Raw genomic sequence first — 21,333 nt, forward strand, 5'->3', positions numbered from 1 at the left:
CAAAGCAGGAGGCACTGAAAACCAAGAGGAAAAAAAAAAAAAAAAAACAGACAACAGAAACATCCCCAAGCAACCCAAATATTGAGGTAATAAAGAAGGGACTGGAACTGGAATTTTTTTTTTTTCAAAAAAGAATCAAATGGTGATGGTATAATTAAAAAAATAAAAAAAATAAAGAATTCAGTAGATGAGCTTAATAGATTTTAGAAGGAAAGTTCAATAAATACAAGATAGGTCAGTAGAAAATATTCATATGAAGCAGAGAGAAAAGGAAATAAGAAATACAGAAAAGGGTACAGAAGACATATAATGTATGGTTAAAAAAATAAGTCTGACATACATCTAATTGAAATCCTAGAAGACATAAAGAAATATTTGCAGAAAAGTGGATAGGATTAAAAAAAATCGATGAAAAATATCCAGCCACAGATTCAAGTAGTTCTACAAATTCCAAGAAAGAGAAAATCAAAGAAAACTACATGTAGGCATGTCATACTACAGCTGTTAAATAATAAAAGGAAAAAAACCTCAAAAGCAGCCAGAGAAAAGCAGGCACATTACCTTCACAGGGGCAACAACGAGGCTGACAACCAAAATGACAGAGGCCAAAAGAGAAGGAAATAAGTCTGATGTGTGAAAAATAATGCACATTTTATAATGCAAAACTTTAGGAAAAGAGAAATGTCCAAAAATAGGATACAATTGAAAACGAACCAGCCATCATAGTATGAAGAAATGTAGTGACAGGTCTCCCAACAGGTTATTTAAGGGTATATGTTCACTGCTTGAACCCTAAAGGCCAGGCAGTGATCCAAGTCCAGGGTGCCCAGCAGAGGAGCAGGTGTCCCTGAGAATCCAAACTTCCCAGAGAGTATCTGGGAACATACCAAGGAAAACAGTCCCATCACACACACGGTAAGCAAAGAGCCAGAAAATTAGCTTAAAAGCAGCCTTAGAGATGGGAGGCAGCGTGGATCTCTAGAGTTGTTCTGCTGCTGCCCAGGAGTTCCCTGTGTGTAAGTCTTAATAAACTCATCTACTCACCAAGCTGGACTTGTCCGAATCATTCTTTGGTTTCTTGGCATCTTCCCAGTTTGGGGGTGGAAGCAGTGTTATAGTCTCAAAATTTTATTTTTACTGTTATTTTTTTTTTAGACAGCGTCTCATTTTGTTGCCCAGGCTGGAGTGCAGTGGTGTGATCTCAGGTCACTGCAACCTCCGCCTTCCAGGTTCAAGCAATTCTCCTGCCTCAGCGTCCTGAATAGCTGGGATTACAAGTGTGCGTCACCACGCCTGGATAATTTTTGTATTTTTAGTAGAGATGGGGTTTAGCCATGTTGGCCAGGCTGGTTTCAAACTCTTGGCCTCAAGTGATCCACCTGCCTTGGCCTCCCAAAGTGCTGGGATTATAGTTGTGAGCCACCACGCCCGGCCTCAAATTTTTTTCATAACAGAAATACTCTGCAGTCTTAAAAAAAAGTCATGAGAAAGTGTTACTATAGGTTACAAAGAAGTATGTACTTTATGAACATATTGTGTGTGTGTGTGTGTATGTGTGCATGTGTGTATTAAAATGTCAGTCACGTGTAGTCTCAACGTTAAAGGACTATAGCTAATTCTAATTGCATTCTTTGTGCTTTTCTGAGTCTTCTGAGTTTTTTGTTTGCAATGAATGAATATTTTAAAAATAATAAAAAGGGTGGTAAAGAACAAGTTAAAGAGTTAAAATGACAAAAATAAGTTAAAACCAAGAAATACAAGTTAGCATGTTAAGGAGTTATGATGAGGATAAGATTGTAGATTTAAATGTAACCATATCAATCATTACATTAGATATAGTCTAAAGAGTGGGATTAAAAGGCAGAGATTGTAAAATGGGTTAAAAAGCAACACCTAACTATAGGCTATCAGTGAAAAAGATACTTTAAATAAAAGTAAAGGATGAAAAAATATGTATAATATAAGTACTGAAGAAAGATGAAGTAGATTTATTAATATCAGACCAAGTACACTTCAGAACATGACATACTGTCAGGGGTAAAAAGGAAAATTAAGAATGCTAAAGGGGACAATTAATCAAGAAGACATGCCATTCCTAAATGTGTGTATGTAACTGAGAACAGAACTTCAAAATATACTAAGCAAAACCTAATAAAACTCAAAGGAGAAACAGATAAGTCTACAATATTAATTGAAGACATTAACCCTCCTTTCTCAGTAATTGATTGTAAAAAGTAGAAAATCAGTAAGTATACAGAAGAACTGAATAACACTGTTAGGTTGATGCAAAAGTAATCATGGTTTTTGCCATTACTATTTCAAAGGCAAAAACCGTGATTACTTTTGCACCAACATATCAACCAACTTGACCTAATATTTATAGAATACTACATCAAAGAGCACAATACACAAGTTTTCAAGTGCATATGCACATGTTCTGGGCCATAAGCAAACCTTAGAAAACCTAAAGGAACTGAAATCATACAAAGTATGTATTATAAAATTAAAATTTAGTAACAGGAAGATATCTAGGACATTCTCAAACATTTGGAAACGAATCAACACATTTCTAAATAAGCCATGAGTCAAAGAGAAAATCAGAAAGGAAATTCGAAAATGTTCTGAATTGGATGAAAATGAAAACAAAACACATTAAAGGTTGTGGGATATAGCTAAAGTAGTGTTTAGAGGGAAACTGAAAAGGAAGAATAAACAAATTGCCAATATTAGGAATTAAAAAGAGGAGTGTCACTACAGATCCTACAGACAATTTAAAGGATTATAAGATAATTTAATGAACAACTTTATGCCAAAACTTTTGTTAACTTAGATAAGGGACAAATAAGAGACAAACTATCAAAACTCTCTCAAGAAGAAATAGATAACCTTATATCTATCTAAGAAATAGCCTTATATCTAATATTATTCATAGCTAAGAGCTTTCCTACAAAAAAACACTTCAGACCCTGATAGCCTCCCTGGTGAATTCTACGGAATTTTAACAACAACAACAAAAAACACTAATTCTACAGAAACTCTTCCAGAACATAGAAAAGGAAGCAGCAGGCCCAAACTCATTTTATGAGCCTAGCATTAGCTGATATAAAAACCAGAAATGAGACATTACAAAAACTCCAGATCAATACTTTTCATGAGTACAGATACAAAAATACCTAGCAAAATGTTAGCAAATCAGATCCATCAAAATGTCACCAGGGCACAGTAGCTCAGGCCTATAATCCCAGTACTTTGGGAGGCCAAGGTGGGAGGATCACTTGAGGCCAGGAGATCGAGACCAGCCTGGGCAACAAGCAAGACCCTGTCACTACAAAATAAAACATTAAAAAAAAAAAAATGCCAGGCATGGTGATGTGTGCTTATACTTCTAGCTGTTTGGGAGGCTGAGGCGAGAAGATGGCTTGAGCCCAGGAGTTCCAGGTTGCAGTGAGCTATGATCATGCCACTGCACTCCAGCTTGGACTACAGAGTGAGACCCTGTCTCTTTAAAAATACAAACACACAAATATATATAAATATACACATACATATTCACACACACACACACACATGCCCACACACACGGAGGTTAATACATCATGACCGAATTGCATTTATCCCAGTAATGAAAGATTAGTTCAACAAGTAAAAATCAATCAACGTAATCTATCACTGGGAAAAAAAAAAACTCATTGTCTTCAAGGATGAAGAAATCCATTTGATAAAAGTCAACATCCATAAAAACACTCAGCAAAAAAGGAATAAAAGGAAACTTCCTTAATGTGATAAAAAGCATCTAAGAAAATCTTAGCTAATTTAATGGGGTAAAGGCTGAATGCTTTCCCCATAAAATAGGGAAAAGGACAGGATGTCCATTTTTACCACTCCTATTCAATAGTGTACTGGAGATCCTAGTTACTGCAATAAGACATGAAGAAGAAATAAAAACTATACAGATTAGAAAGAAAAAAAATTGTATTTGCAAACAAAATGATCATCTATGTAGAAAATCCCGAAGAAACTATAACTGCCCCCACCACCTCAGCAATCTATTAGAGCTAGGAAGTTCAGCAAGGTTTTAGCATAAAAAGTTAATATACAAAAATCAATTTTATTTCTCTGTGAAATAAAATGAATAATGAATAATTGGAAAATGAAAAAAATTTAAATATTTCTTATAACATCAGCCATGAAATATCCATGCATGAACCTAACAAAATATGTACTAGGTTTATATTCTGAAAGCTATAAAACATTGATGAGAAAAATTTAAAAAGACCTTTATAAATGGAGAGCTATATCATGTTCATTAATTAGAAGGCTTAATGTTGCTAAGGTGTCAGTTCTTTCCAAATTAAGCTATACATTGTAAGCAATCCCAGTGAAAATTTCAGAAAGTGTTTTGTAGAAATATGAAAAAGCAAAGAATCTAAAATATGCAAAGCAATTTTGAAAAAGAAGAGCTGAGAAACTCTTAAGACCTGATTTCATGACTTAGTATAAAAGTCATAGTAATCAAGACAACCAGGCATGAGTATCAGGATAAACAAATAGACCAATGGAACAAAACAGGATGCAAAGCAGAGCAATATTTATATGGTCAATTAATTTTAGACAAGGGGGTCAAGGTAATTCAACACAGAAAGGATAGTTTTCTCAACGAGTGGTATTGAAACTATCTGACATCCATATGCAAAAAACAAAAAAATAGAACCTCAACTCTTATCTTGTATTAATACCATATACAAAGTCAAAATAAATAGAAAACCTGAAAGCAAAAATTCAAAACTTAAATATCTAAAAGAAAACATAGGAGAAAGAAAGCCTTTGTGAGCTTGGATTAGATGAAGGTTTCTTACATAAGACATACAGTATAAGCCCTAAAAGAATAAAAATTGATAACTTTGACTTATTCAAAATTAAAAATATCAGCTTTTCCAAGGGCACTTTAGGAAAGAACAAGCTCCAGACTTGAAAGTTTTGAAAAGCACATTTCTGATAATAGATCTGTATCTAAAAGACATAACACTTACATTGTAATGAGACAAACAACCATGTTTTTAAGGGGCAAAAGATGTGAATAAACACTTCAACAAAGAAAAAATACAGATGGCAAATGAACACATGGAAAATGCTTAATATCATTGGTCATCAGGGAAATGCAGGTAAAGCCACAATGAGATATCACTATGCACCTACTGGAATGGCTAAAATTAAAGCAAAATAAATAAGCAATACACCAAATGCTGGATCATACCAAAAGCTAGTGAAGATATGGAGAAACTAGAAATCTCATATTTCTGGTGGGAGTGCCATATGGTACATCTACATTGGAAAACATTTTGGTAGTTTTTTATAAAAATAAATATTCACTTACCATGAGTCAGTAATCCCACTTCTAGGTATTTACCCAATACAAATGAACACGTGAGTCCACACAAAGATCTGTCCATTTGTGTTCAGAGCAATTTTATTTTTAATAGCAAGGAAATGGAAACAATGCAAATGTCTACTCAATAGCGAATGGATGAACAAATTGTAGTGCATCCATATGATGGAATATTACTCAGCAATAACATATAATGAACTAACACATGAAACAAGATGGATAAAGCTCAAAAGCATAATGCTAAGTAAAAAAGACACACAAAAATCTTGAAATTCAACTTGATATGGAATTATTGCATTTAATAAGCCATTCTGGAAAATATAAAAAATGATAGGGACAGAATGAGTGTTGCCAGGGGTTAGTGATGAGGTGGGGGAATCATGTTACAAAGGAACATGAAAAAACTGTTTTGGGTTCTTTTATTTTTATTGTGATGGTGATTACACAACTGTTCATTTGTCAGAAGTCACTAAATTGTGCTGTACATATAAAAAGGGTTTATAACTATATGCAAACTAGATCAGACTAAGCATTTTTTTTAAAGAAACATAGATAAGAGTGGTGATTCATGCCTATAATTCCAGTACTTTGGGAGGCTGAGGCAGGAGGACAGTTTGAATCCAGGAGTTTGAGATAAGCCTGAGCAACATAGTGAGACCCTGTCTCTATAAAAAGAAAAAAAAAAATGCTGGGCATGGTGGCATGTGCTTTGTAGTCCCAACTACTCAGGAGGCTGAGGTGGGAGGATTGCTTGAGCCCAGGAGCCCAGGTCATGCCAATGTACTTCAGCCTGGGTGACAGAGCAAGACCCTGTATCAAAAAAAAGAAAAAAGGAAATATATTCTGTTTCTATGTGCCATATCTAAAGAACTTCTGCAACATATGAAGTGATAAATAATACATGATTTTTTAATAAAAATGCTAACCTGGAGCTGTGGTAAAAAGAAAATTTGAGCAAGTGGTGAAACAGATATATCAAAATAGGCCAGGTGCAGTGGCTCACGCCTGTAATCCCAACACGCTGGGAAGCCAAGGTGGGCGGATCACTTGAGCTCAGGAATTCAAGACCAGCCTGGGCAACATGGTGAAACCCTGTCTCTACCAAAAAAATATTAGCCGGGCATGGTGGCATGCGCCTGTGGTCCCAGCTACTCAGGAGGCTGAGGTGGGAGGATCATTTGAGCCCAGGAGGCAGGGGTTGCGGTGAGCCAGGATCACGCCACTGTACTCCAGCCTAGGTAACAGAGTGAGACCCCATCTCAAAAAGAAAAAAAGATACATCAAATAAAATTTGACATAATATTACTGAAACCTAATGACATCACAACTAATTTCTGCTTGTAGTGGTCAAATTTCTTATTTTGTTGGAGATGCACTGTGATTTAGGAAGTATCAAAATGCAAAAATGTTTTTTAAAAGAGTTATGTTGAAAAACACAGTTGAAGAAGTTCAGAAGTCTTTGGAAAGTCAAGGGGAAGCTGAATGTTGAGATATGAAGATGACGAGCCAGGACAGAAGTGAAAAGGAAAAGCTAAAGGCTGGAGAAGAACCAGAGAAGTATAATAACATGGGTATAGTGTTGCAAGAATTTGCAGAATTAAGTACTGATCAGTCATTCATTCATATAACACTGACTCAACACGTATTATGTGTCACGCACTGTTCTAAGTGCTGGGATATAGCAGTGGGCAAAATAGACCATGATCCTTAATTGCAGAGTCTACATTCTAGAGGGAGAACACAGTAACAAAATAAACAGATCTATGGAATGGTATTTTAGAAGACAGTAAGTGTTAGAGTGAAAAAGAAAGCAAGGAAAGGGATATGATGTGCTAGAGCAGGGGTTGGGGTCTCAATATTTAAAAGGGTGGTCAGAGAAGGTCTTATAGAGAAAGTGATTTATGTTTTTTTGAGACAGGGTCTGGCTGTGTTGCCCAGGTTGGAGTGCAATGGCACTATCCTAGCTCAGTGCTGCCTTGAACTCCTGGGCTCAAGTGATTCTCCTGCCTCAACCTTCCCATTAGCTGGGACTACAGGAATGTGCCACTGTGCCTGGCTACTTTTTTAATTTTTTGTAGAGGCAGGGTCTTGCTCTGTTGCCCAGGCTGGTCTCCAATTCTTCGCCTCAAGCAATCCTCCCACTTTGGCCTTCTAAAGTTCTGGGATTACAGGTGTGAGCCACTGTGGCCCGGTCTGAGAAAGTAACATGCTATTTCATGTATGGCTTGAAGAAGGTAAGGTAGCCATGAGGACAGCTTTTTACGGTGGATGCTTCTAAACACCGAGTACTCATGGTATGCACAGCTAACATCCATCTACTTCGTTGAGACCCATTTAGCTTCCATTGAAATGATATTCAAATATACCATTAATGTGATAATTGGTTATGACTGCTGATAAAAATGATTTACAGAATAATCTTCATTTCAACTGAGCAAGAAAAATTTGAGATCCAACTGAAAGAAAACCACATACCTCACTTTATTTTTAACTACTACTACCCCCCTCTCTGAAACCTGCCCCTCTTTCAATTTTCATTATATGTGACTTTGGGAATGCTGAATTTACTTTTTTAGTATCATTAGCTGGGAAAGGGGGTTAGAAAGAGTGGGAGGAAATAGCCTATCCATATGAAAACAATAATCACATAATATTTATTGTCTGGGATTGAAATGTTTCAAATAGGCAAAGCAATAAAATGTCAGGAAAAGCAAAACTTCCTAATGTTAAAAATATCATAAATTTTTCCCAAAATAAGACATATGAAAAAAGTTCCAGTGATAGTTTATGTCAAAGGAAGAAAAAAGCCCTCAAATCCACGTTAAAGCTGCCTGAAATCTTCAGAAGGCACAACCTACTCACCATTGGAGAACGAGGAGACAATGGCAATTATGATAAAGTACAGAAAGCAACGATTACCTTTTATTGAGCTTGAGAATCACTTTTTAACATAAACTCACTGATCCCTGCATTCTATAACTTGGCTTTTGCTATCTATTGTTTTAAAGAAAAAGGTAGTGTCAAAAAGCTAGCAGGATTTCAGTATCACTTTAAAGTGATTTTACATTTTATAATTACAATGGGACTTATGTGTATATTTATTAATAAAATAGACTAGCACCTACATGGGCAAAATATGCTTTATTGAATCTACAGATAATTTAATCTAGGTGGGTTCATGAACCCCTTTCTATAATTTCACGGTTCCCCTCAGGCTCACTGTTTGGGGCCTGCAGACTACATGTTGATTGCTTGATTTTCATAGGTGCCAAATAAGATTTCTGAAGGAATGGCTATAAAGAAAACAGACATTTTAATTTCAAGCTACTCTTTGGAGTAGCTTCTGGTTCACAAAATGTTATTTTTAGTCTAAATAGATCTTTATATTTGCTTTAAGTTCAGTGGACATGTTATTCCATTACCTTTAGGGAAATTTGATCCTAAAAGGCTCATTGTCTTTACAGTGAACCAGTGGGAGAACTGGTAGGTTTTCAAAGATGGACTATATACAAAAATAGTCCTACTAGTTTGTAATTCTATTTCAAGGTTGTATAGATTCAGATGGAACTCAAAGGTTCTTAGGTCTTAGTAGTGCAAAGTAATGCAAATATGATTAAGGTCATCTGTTTATGAGGTCCTTAACCCCTTCACACAAGACTGATGGCACAGTGACCTACTCACAAAGGCCACAAGAAACCTGATGCATGCGGTGCTTTAAATTGGTTTTTCTGAGACATTGTATTTGTCTTTAAGAAAAAAGCTGTGATCATCTAAAGTTCATAAGCTGTATAGCCAAATAAGTGAAATAAGAATTGATGAGATTAAACAAAGATTTTTAAAAAAGGATTCTGAGCTTATGTTTAAATGCATTTTTTTGGCTGGGCACGGTGGCTCACACCTGTAATTCCAGCACTTTGGGAAGCTGAGGCAGGTGGACTACTAGAGGTGAGGAGTTCAAGACCAGCCTTTCCAACATGGTGAAACCCTGTCTCTACTAAAAATACAAAAATCAGCTGGATGTGGTGGCGCATGCCTGTAATCCCAGCTACTCTGGAGGCTGAGGCAGGAGAACTGCTTGAACCCGGGAGGCGGAGGTTCCTGTGAGCCACTTCAGCCTGGGCAATAGAATGAGACTCCGTTTCAAAAAAAAAAAAAAAAAATTTTTTTTCTACCAACCAAACCACAAATGTTTATGAGTATCTGTGTATATGAGAATGACAAAGAGGTGTTAATTCAAGACTTGCCCTCAAGAAATTCTTAATCTGGTGCAGTCTAAAGGCACATGGACAGATGATCAGGGATACTAAATAGGAAGCAGAGAGAACAACAAGGGCTTAGAGTTCAGAGGAAGCAAAGGGTGCTATGTGCTGAGACAGGCAGGAAACTTTATGGGAAAGAGCTAGGGAAGGAGACCACCATGAAATCCTAGGAAAGAAGAGGCAGATTGATTTTGCATACTGCTAACAGAAACACCAGACCTTCTACACATTGCCGTGGAAGGGCTCCCAGGAGACCTCATCTCCACATAGGCCACGCAGCCCTACCTAGGCCATAGGGACCTTCCTCTGTGATTGTTACAGGAACACAGCAAGACAGCCACTCTTGAGAGGAGCTGCCACAGGTAGTTTTGCATCTGACTCCCTAGTTCTGGTAAGGCAAAGGTCTTTCCACCTCAGCCCCCTTTGGGATGTGAATGCAAGCTATAAAACTGCTTGGCTGGCCAGGCACGGTGGCTCATGCCTGTAATCCCAGCACTTTGGGAGGCTGAGGCGGGTGGATCGCCCGAGGTCAGGAGTTCAAGACCAACCTGGCCAACATAGTGAAACCCCGTCTCTACTAAAAATACAAAAAATTAGCTGGGTGTGGTGGCAGGCGCCTGTAATCCCAGCTACTCGGGAGGCTGAGGCAGGAGAATCGCTTGAACCTGGGAGGCGGAGGTTGCAGTGAGCTGAGATCGAGCCATTGCACTCCAGCCTGGGCAACAAGAGTGAAACTCTGTCTCAAAAACACAAAAAACAAAACCAAAAAACTGCTTGGCTGTGGTTTAGAGTTGGCTCCTCCATGACATGGTAACCCCCCAGTCACTCATGTCTTCTGTCAATTGGCCCCTCTGGCTTGGTATCTTCCTGTGGGATTAGGAACGTGGGAAGTTGACACTGTGCCAATCTTGCTTATGTAGCTGTGTAACAGACTGTCTAAAGCCATTTGGGCTCACCGTTTCCTTACAGGCCAAACCTATGGAAGTGTGGCAAGCCAACTCATGAGCTGCAGTAGTTGGTGCTGCTTAGTGTCTGCTTGCTTGACTGACTGGTATGTTTAGGTCAGGGAGGGGTGACAAGTGGCCAATGCATTGGCAGGTGAACTAACTCTTCCCAAGTGAAGTAGCTGGAAGACACACTTAAAGCCATTCAGAAATAGCTGGGTGAGGTGGCTTGTGCCTGTAGTCCCAGCTAATCAGGAGGCTGAGGTGGGAGGACTGCTTGCACCTAGGAGTTGGAGACCAGCCTCAGTGATATAGGGAGACCCCATCTTAAAAAAAAATTCAGAAAAGAAAGTTGTACCACAGGCTGGTGCAGTTATTTGGAATCTTAAAGGACATAAATCAGAAGGTGGCTTGTCCTGAGGCAGAACAAACTTAGGGTTGAATTAAAGAAGCTGCTGGCTGGGTGTGGTGGCTCATGCCTATAATCCCAGCATTTTGGGAGGCCAAGGTGGGAGGATCACTTCAGTCCAAGAGTTTGAGATCAGCCTGGGCAACAAAGAGAGACCTGACTCTCTCTCTCTCTGTAAAACAAAGCTGCTGCTAACTACTGAGTGGAATGGAAAACTATCCTTTGTAATTCAAATTGTGCATGGTAGCTTTTTTCCACTTTCCTATTTATTTCCATACACCACTTCCCCCAGACCTGCCTCACACACAAACATGTCAGGCTGGGAAAAACTATGACTACTATATAATTAATGAATTAATGAGCAAGCCTTTAAAAGGGTCATTTATTTAAAGTTTCAGGGCATTGCCATATGTACTTCTGTATCTGCCACTGCAAACACATGTAAACACGATGGGAATTATTTTATAACATGGATACATACCTTGTATGAAAGCGTGAAACGGTAGCCTGTAAATAGAGCCTTCTGGGGAAATCTGGTCTTCAGAAAGGAGAGAAGCTTTGTATACATGGATCTTTGAGGAATTTTTCCCCATAATTTGTATAGGGACTTTTAGTATATTCATTGATTATATACATTTATCTATCTTGAGGCTTAAGACATCATTATTAAAAACTTGGCATGAGCCTATATAATTATATTCTATTGTACATGATATAATATTCTATTATATACATAATACTTGGCATTAGAGGAGGAATGTTAAGTTAAAATTTTCTTGCAATCAAATTTTCTGGTTCTGAGAAGTGCTTCTAGGTTCAAGGTCAGGCAGCAATTCTCTTTAATATGCTCTCAGAAATCTCTACTCCAGTACAGTCCACGTGTGTAACAGTGGTTAACAGCATGAGCTTTGGGATCAAAGTGCTGGGTACAAAAGCCAGCTCTACCTTGGGTAATTCTGCATAAGACATTTAATCTGCTGTTCCTCAGTTTCCTCTCTCCTGCCTGTGGGCAACAGGGCATATCTGGTAGTGGGGCTGTGAGTATTAAATGAGATAAATCACACAAACTGCTTAGTACACAGGGTAGCACATGGTGTGCTATAATTATTATGTCATAGCTTATTAAAATGCTGACACAATACATCATCATTTTTGATAGCAAGTAGAGTGTTACCTGGTATAAGTAAAACTATATTTTGATCATCTTGAGCCTCGCCTCCTTTTTTTTTCCTATCTTTACCCTCCTTTGAAAAAAATGAGAATAGTGAATATTCAGTAGTGATGAGCAGAAAAGGGATCATGAACACAATGCTGTACAGATAATTACAGTGGCTCCCAACAATGAAATATGTATGCAGTGTTCTTGTGACTGCAGGAATTGATTGCTTTAAAATATGCTTCAATTGCCAAAACTTCCATGACTTATGACAGCTTGAATACTTACTATCTATCTTGCTCCGGAAAACAAATGCAAGTCTCGTCTCTTTCTTTAGGTATCATGGTATCAGTATCCGACTTACAACATTTGAGACTTACTTTAAGAGATATGACTTTCTAATATTTGAGTTTTTAATGACATCTGGCCCTTATTTAACCATCACATTTACATCCAATTCCTGCAGGCAAAGTTTTGTTGTTTAAGCTTGGCTAGATACCCTCTGCAGAAAGCCTTTGCTTTAATGAACACAATTCCACAAAAACTGCTAGAGTTCCCTGCTCTCTTCTCACCCCTGCCACTGTACAACAATAGCATGTAAAGTTTCATCTTGAGTTTCAAATAAGAAGGTAAAAATAAGAAACTGTGTTGCTGGAGAATTAGCTTTATGTAGTGGCCACTGCTATGACATATTCAACTTAATGCCCTTAGATTATTTGCAGAGTGTTTATGTACTATGAAATGTTCGGCCAGAGCATACAGGAAACTGTAAAATATTTTATGAGATGTATACATGGTTGATGGTAGAATTTTAAATGTAGCCTGGAAAGGTTCTATCCAAATTCCAGGGGGGCAGATGAGAGAATATGTTCTCTTTAGTGATTCAGTTTTACACAAGAGGTTATATCAACTGGAAAGCATTGCCTGATTTGAGAACTATGTAAAAAAATTCATAAAATTAAACTTTATAATTCTAAACAAACATGTTTTCTTTCAGACCAAGAATCATCAGTTATGTTTATTTGTCTTCTACATGGTAAAAGCATTAGACATGGCTTGTTTATTATTTATTTTATAAAAACAAAGAACAGCAATAAATGAAGGGTTCTCCCCAGATACAGGAATTATATACACCATTTAAAAAATATTTGTGCTTCTGCTGGTTTTCAAATAAAAAGTCTTGGTTTTAAAATTGAAACAGTATTTTTGAATCACAACTATTACAATCTAAGAAGGCAGGAAAGCTAATGACATAACCTCTAAATGGCATGTTCAGAAAGTTATACTTCCAAATTTAGGTGACGGGAGAAATATTTCTACTTTCTTTACCCTTAAATCTAGGAAGCAGTATCAAGAGAGGCTATTTATTTATTGGCTTATTTATTTTCAAATTCAGTCTCTAAAATACAAGGGACAAAAAATAGAAACTAGCTTTGTATATTTCCATTTAACTTAGAGTTAAGCCTGATGTGTAAGATAACAGACTGTTAATACCACAGTCACACTGAAGATTTTACTATATAACACGTATGCCTTAGGGTGTATCCATAATTAGTACAGTTTTTAAATAAATTTACATTGTTGTCTAGGATAAATATGCCACAAAACCCCAACATGTCTTAGTAATATTCTTATGCTAACCCAGTATGGTAGAAAATACTGTATAATACCGACTGAAAATTAGGGACCATCGATTCTCATCTCTGGTCTGTCACTACATTATTGAGTGATCTTAGGAAACTCACTTTCCCTCTCTAGGCCATGGTTTTTTCATTTGTAAGATAAGCAGCTGTTCTGAATGATCTCTAAGACTATCTTCTGCTCTAACATTATGATTATTGAGAAAATAATTTACTGAAGTTTTCTTAAACATTCCTTCTGTAAATTTTCTTTTATTTCTATAGTCACTGCTGAAGGAAATTTTATTTCACTTCAAATTTAGTATTGTGCAAAGAGTCAGAGAAAGAACCTAAGTATAAAAAATAGAAAAAGGAATTAAAAATATTGAGCAATTATGGGGACATGTAGGCTGGTTCAGGACAGACATAAATGACCTTGCTTTATTCTAAATTCAGCTTACTGGCTTATGATGAAAAATGAAAGGTTATTATATGAACTTACCGGGCAAAACCAGATTTTATAAATAATTACCTGTCAGACTGCTCAAGATAGACAAACATATGCCAGACCAACAAAAACACAGACCTGTCATATTTCTGAGAGAAATGTACATTGAGTCTTCCTTCTCTGGGACTATAAGGAGATCAGGTGGAATAAAACGAAGGAAAAAAACCCAAACCCTGTATTTTCTGCCTTGTGCATACTTTAAAATGTATAATGTGGGAGAGAAGGAATTTTGATGTGAAAAATTATCCCCTGAAAATTTTATACCATCTATAAGCCTGGCAGATCAAAACCAAATACAATAAATGCTATCGTTTAAAAGTTAAGTTAGGATGTTTACTGCAAGCTTGTAATTTTCCATGATTATGGATGCCAAGGAAAATAAGAATGATAAAAAGTTTAATCATGCATTTTAACAAGCATAGATGGAACATCAAAATCCTTTGGGAATATTTTGATATTATATATCTATCTGTGCTTTTTGTTTCTGAAATGCAAATTTTTTCTAAAAAGATTAACATAGAGCAGGTAAATGACAGTTAACAAATGTAAATAATGTGGCATAATCATATTAACTGAGACTCATAATTCTTTGAGTCTGATGGTTTTCAAATAAAAAGTCTTGGTTTTAAAATTGAAACAGTATTTTTGAATTGCAACGATTACAGTATAAGAAGGCAGGAAAGCTAATGACATAACCTCTAAATGGCATGTTCAGAAAGTTATACTTGCAAATTTGGGTGAAGGGAGAAATATTTCTACTTTCTTTACCCTTAAATCTAGGAAGCAGTATCAAGAGAGGCTTGCTCTCTTGAGCAGTATCAAGAAAAAGGAGCAGTATCAAGAAAAAGATCTTTCATATTTCTCATTTGTTTTTATTAATTCTTTAGAAAGAGTGTTTCAAGTATGTGTAAAAACCATAAAAGTAAAATTATACAAAACTCCCACAGAATTAAAGAAATAACTTTCTTTTTTGCAATTGAAGTTTAATCAGGAACTGTACAATTACATCTGCTATATTTTGGTTTGTTCCAAAGAGTTACGGTTCCTCATTTACTGGAGAAAGTATAGATGCCAGAAGGATAGCTCGGCTGCTAACAGCAAGAAATTACCCAGCCCACATTTCCAGTCTAGGTGTGGTAGTGCTTTGAAGGGAGGAAGCAAGAAATCACTCTGCTCCCCTTCTACTGATTCTGAATACTTGGCTTCTAAATGTGTATGGCATGTGCAGGAGTGGTGGATCTGGGGATTGGAGGAACAGGAAAAGGAGGGAAATGAAGATGGAGGAAGAGGTTCTGTGTGAGGAAAAACACACATGAAAGGCAGATGGCAGGAAGTTGGGAAGCAGGCATTGAAAATGACACATACTATAAGTGGAGTGAAGGGGAAAGGAGGTGGGAACAGGTGATTTATCAGGTCTGTTAGATCTTTGATTACTGTAAGTTTATAAAATGGATAGCTGTCACTAAAATACATGTAGTCAACAAATGTTGGAAAGTAAAGTTGGTGGTGTAAGGGAAGGCGAAAACTCACTGTCCTTTTAATTTTGTTTCCTTGTTCCAAACCCGGATTATAAAATATATCAAATAAAATGCAGACAAAACGCCGGACGGGGGCAACCACTGCTTTTAAGGTATGTGAGCTGAGGGCAGTAAATCTACTCAAATTAAAATTTCAAAATTGTGTGATGTGCATTCTTGTCCACCTACAGACTATCCTAAACATCCTGCCATTAATTAGCTGAACAGCCCATCTAGTAAACAAGACCGATGGTTGAGGGGCTGGAAAAGAGGAGGAGTCAGCAAGTTGAAAGTCACAACAGACCAGCCCACTCCCTCAGATAAAAGAAAGGTAAATTTGTATTTTATTTTGTTCACAAGAAATCACCTTAATATAACATTGCCTTTCCTGTTGTTGCAGGCACATCACAGTTGTCACATCAGCAGGCTAGAAAAGCCATCCCATTCCTGCGGTAGGCATTCTGTCAAAGAAAAAGAAATCTGCAATGAATTATCACATCAAGTCAAACAAGGAAAGGAGGCAAAAAGCAAGCAGAGCCCTCTTCCTGTTTTGTAGACTCTGCTGGCTACAATCTAATAGAATGCTTAATCTGAATATTTCTGGTGGCAAAACTATAGCAACCATTCTGTCTATTAAAAAGTCAGTGTGGTTAACAAGTGGTTTGGGAAGTAGCAGATACACAAAATAAGACATCCCATTTTGTTAACTGATTGGGCTTGGTTAGGCCAAAGAGATGTATTGAATCTGTTTGTCTTTTATAAACATGTGTTCTCTATTCGATATGCTCAGGAATCACTTCTAACTAAGTATCTTAATAGTCTATAAATTACTGACTCATTACTGGCCCTTCCTGGGCCTAATTTATAGTCTGAGTGAAAAGCTGTCGGAACAGACACTAATAGAGGCCGCTCCTCCTCCCTAAAATAGGATGATCTCAAAGGAGTTCTGTATAGTTCAGCATATTGTAGACAGTATCAAAAATGCAAATCTTATATAATTTTATATACATACCTGTACATACAGATGTACACATGGATATGCATGGTGGGATAAAATATTCCCATAAAAGAAAATGGGAAAATGGATTCTAAGTGCAATAATTAATACATTTCAGTAAAGAAAGAAAAGTTGCATGCTTTTCATTCCAAGAGACATATTTTGCATTTCAGTGTTGGGAGACCTGGATCACACAGGGTCTCTGTAACATCCTGAATCTCACCATAAGACCCAGAGGGGAGCAGAACTAAAATTCAGGACTTAGGAATAAAATTTCCCTTTCCCTGGCACATTTTTAATCATTTAAACTAGGAACAGTCACATCCAGAGAATTCATAACCGTCAATCTTTTCAGAAAAACAAAGAAAATCATAAAATTCAGGTTAGGGATTTTTCCCCCTTAGGCTAATAACTCTGAAGCAGTTCTGGAGTCTGTATACTTCCAGCCCAATGAATTAACCTTGAACAGCCACAGCCATATTTTAAGAAATACAGAATAACCTTTTACGATCAAGATAAGGCTATGGAGGCAGTGAAATCTTCATCTTAAAAAATAATTAAACCACATTTATAATTAATTATACTAAAAATGGAAAGTAGACTTAACCCTTTAGAAAGACTTCCATCAACATGAGGTGAAACAAATATAGTTTTCTAGATAACCTTCTGTTAATCATAAAATTCAATTAACTTGAAAACCTTCTCTCCAAATATCCTGCTTAAGAAGATTTACTATGCTTGTCAGGCTTTGGCGCCCTGGCTGAAATTTCTTCGGTTAGTTATGCTGCTATGCAGTTCACTCCAGATCAGTGTATCAGGGATGACAAAACAGTGGCACATTCCAAGTGTCATTCCTCAGTGTTCTTTCTGTGAGCTTGTTCTTTACCATGGGGCTTTTTGTGTTGTCGAACACTTCTGGATTGAAGAAAACATTCTAACAAGGACTAGAAAATTCCAACTCTACTTCCTAAAATTGCGCTATAGAACAGTGTTAAGTGAATGCCTCAGAGAGCCACAAATAACTTGCAGGAATGCATAGGGTGTCTTCCCACAACCACAGGCAGTGGAGCCTCAGTCTGTGAAACAGCTCCTACCACCACGGCTGCCTTACAGAGAGGCTTATGCCAAAGTAATACTCTTAGCTTCTTGACCCTGATATTTTAAATTTTACAACCACAGTGACAATCTTTAACATCATGTATTATTTAAAGCACAGGGATGGTTTTATATGGAGTTAAATGGACCTAGGAGTAAGGCTGCATTCCTTCTAAACATACAGTGTTGAAGTGAGCCTTGCTTGAGAAAGGAGGTTTTGGCTTAGAGGGAGAGTGAGTCTTAGCTGAGTTCACCTGAGAAATAACCAGGTTTTAATCTTTTCAGATGGGGCAATATAAAATAGTTCTTATTAGCATGGAAAAGGTCACTTTTGAAAGATCGATTCACCTTCACAGATGATTTATCAATCACTGCTTTGCAAACAAAAGATTTTTTTTAATAACTTATTTAATAACACAGATCCTATGAGAAAACCAGTTTAGAGTTGACCCAGATTTCTGTAATGTTCTTCCTATTTGAATTCTAAAATAAAGAAGGAACAAACAAGCATGTGTAATTAGTGAAGAGCAATTTCAGTAAACATATTCCCTAGGGTCCTCTATTTCGAGTCACTGCTTTTTCCTTTTGATGTACAAAGGATGTACATTGTCTATGTAGGGCAATTATGGGAACGTCCCAACTTTGGCATGCTTTCCAGAGTAAGCAACTTTACAGGAAGATGGATGAAGACAACTCATCTTCACGTCAACTGTAAAGTTCTCTCTATTTGTGTTGCAAATGTTGAAACTAAATTTAAACATTGCTTGGTGTGAGGGCCTTCCAGAGGCCACATTCTCATGGAATACTTTGTATCCCACTTACTTACTTTCTTCTGTCAGACCCTATGAATGATTCCCAGTTCTGTATCTTTACAGACACTCCTAGTTAGTTAGTTAGTAAAATCCAGGCTTTGACCAGAAAGAGTCAGGACTTCCACCCACTACTGAAAATTATAGATTAATCAATAACACAATTAGACCTCCCCAACAAACTGGATCCTACATGCCTATATACTACTTAAGGTTCATTTCTGGTTTAATAAAGCTCTGTTCTCAACATCAGTTGCTCCTTTGTGAATTTGCTGAAAAGCTCAGACATTTTAGCATTTCTTAAAGTTCACAGCAAAGACAATACTTAATGTTTTTAAGGCCCAATTAGTTATAAAATTAGGAATTCATAGTTCCCATTTTTTTAAATTGAGGACCCAATTTTTGACATTCATTTATTCATACAGTGCCAAATTATGACCTGTGCCAGAATGTCAATCTACCTGGATAAGCAGATACAGATTTTACCTACTGCACTGGGCACTGTGGGGTAATTAATTTCTAAGTGTGTACTTTTTAAAATGACTGTTTTTTACTTCATATGGACAAGGTAGAGAAAACATTTAAATCCCATAGTGGTTTACTTCTGTTTTTTATGGGTTATCATAAATTGATACATCTTAAGGGATACAAATGAATATTAAAAAGCAAAAAAGATTAATATTTTTCTTAAGCAAAAGGACACATGCTACAAAACTTATTTTGTAGTTCCAACTTAAATATTACTGTGTATTATTTTTGCCATTAGCCTAATTATTAAAACATTAACTATAAACACCAGTCTTTCTTCCAGTACAGACTTGTTTTATTCTATTACCTTTCCTGATTCTCTTCTGCTTTCTCAAATCTTAAATAAACTAGCATAAGAATCTCACTGTAGTAAGTCCCAAACTCTCTTACAAATACTTTATTTCTCAAAGGCATAAGAAAGAGGTTTTGGTTCTATTGTCTGAATTCCTATAAATTTGCTTAATATGATTTCAGCAAATTTTTACTGAGTTCTTATTCTGTAAATCACTGTGTGCTTGGTGGTACAACAGGACACTAAGATAAATAGACAGTCCCTGGCTTCACTAAACTTCCAGTTTCACATTCAAGTTTTAACCACCACAAGTAAAATGCACTGAGAGGTCATTCTCAAAGTGAGAAAGGAGGGAGAAAACAAAGCAGGCTTTTGTTTTTTTGCTTCTAATCACAATATTTAATTTGAACTTACTTACACTTTCGAAAGGCATGAGATTTGTCTATTTCTCAAAGTAGGGAGGGGCAAAGATTAAAAAATGCTGAGATACATGGTTTTATGGTTTATGAAATATTTTCATGTCTGCATCTAATTTGAGCCTTACCACAATTAGTAAAAGAGTAGATTTTGGATTTAAAACCCAGGGCCTGTGTTCTTTTCATTATACTACATTGTCTTACAATAAACAAAACAAACCAGATAGTCCCCTGCCCCAATTCCACCCAGAGCACTGTAGATACACATATTCTCTTAGTCCTAACAAACTCAATTCTTGCTAAACATCACTTAAAGGGCAAATTACAATTTTATTTCAAATTTAAGCTAAATCAGCCAGGTATAATACTTCAGAGTACAGACAATGGACCTTAAATCTAAATCATCTTCACTTTGGAGGCTTTCTCAACTACTGCTTATTTTCCAAACTAACTTTAAGAATAGTGTATAGTATAGAACATTGCACCCAAATCACTTGGGGAGCTTTAAAAGATAGATACAGATGCTGTAGCTCCAGTTCTTCAAAGCCAGTGGGTCTGAGTGGAGTTTAGGCTTTGGAATGTCTTAGAAGTATCCCAGGTGCATACTGAGAGCTGAGAACAGTGGTAAAATGGATGAGGAGATCATTAACAGGACCCAATAATGGTTTTGTCAATAAATGGAACATTTTAAGAATCTGTCATGAGTATGGAGTAAATAAATATTTCCTAATGGAAATTCTAATTTTGGCATTTAGTAAATTTAACATGGAAGAGGCAGAAATTGAAGTTTTCAGACTGTGGCTTTTACCCACAGCAGACGGGTTACCTGTATCTCTCACTTTAGGTTATCTGTAGATTAGGCATTGCTTTCCGCCCCCAAGATGCTGAGATGCCACTGTTAGGAGCACAGTCTGTCTGACTGCCACAACATGTTTAATACTATAGTGAAAAAGGAATTTGGAAACTAAGCCTGCTAAACCAAGCTGAACAAACCCTTTACTAACATCTAGAATCAAGGAACAATAGAACTTTGGAATTGGAAAGTATATTTGTGAATTCCTCTGGCCCCATTCTTAATTTAACAGATGAAAAAACTAATGTCCAGAGAGAGTGACCCATCCACAGTCACATGGTTTTCGCCTAGGATTCCTGACTCAGTTTAGGGCTTGTTGCAGATGGTTCTGATTCTGCCCAAAGCTATGTGTTTAGCTTCCCCGGCCTTAATGGGGAAAACAGATGCAGGGAAAGAAACAGTTTTTCTGGATAAAGAACAGCCCTTGGGAGCAGAACAAAAGTGAAGAAACTGGTGGAGTTGGCGGAGGGGCGGTTAGGGGAGGGGGAAGGAAGGAACACAACTTAATTATGTCCGAAACAATATAGCTGAGCAGGTAGAGGTCA

At 36.9% G+C, this 21,333-nt stretch overlaps 1 protein-coding gene across 23 annotated transcripts in view; it reads right to left on the reverse strand.

The window, feature by feature from the left end:
• The window catches only part of SUPT3H (SPT3 homolog, SAGA and STAGA complex component), a 557,558-nt gene that overhangs the window by 4,410 nt on the left and 531,815 nt on the right, over positions 1 to 21,333 (reverse strand). For 11 of the 23 annotated variants that reach the window (XM_063813077.1, XM_054685866.2, XM_054685867.2 and 8 more), the window contains one exon: positions 18,298 to 18,373. Coding sequence is in view for 7 of the 23 variants with exons in the window: in XM_054685865.2 (XP_054541840.1) it covers positions 16,213 to 16,278 (66 nt within the window). In the remaining 16 variants the exon portion in view is untranslated. Of the gene's footprint in view, positions 1 to 16,119; positions 16,279 to 18,288; positions 18,374 to 21,333 lie in introns of those variants that run through there. The other 12 variants (XM_009451385.5, XM_016955631.4, XM_063813084.1 and 9 more) reach the window with 5 other exon arrangements.

The sequence above is a fragment of the Pan troglodytes genome, chromosome 5, assembly GCF_028858775.2.
Source record: "Pan troglodytes isolate AG18354 chromosome 5, NHGRI_mPanTro3-v2.0_pri, whole genome shotgun sequence".
Classification (NCBI taxonomy): Eukaryota; Metazoa; Chordata; class Mammalia; order Primates; family Hominidae; genus Pan; species Pan troglodytes.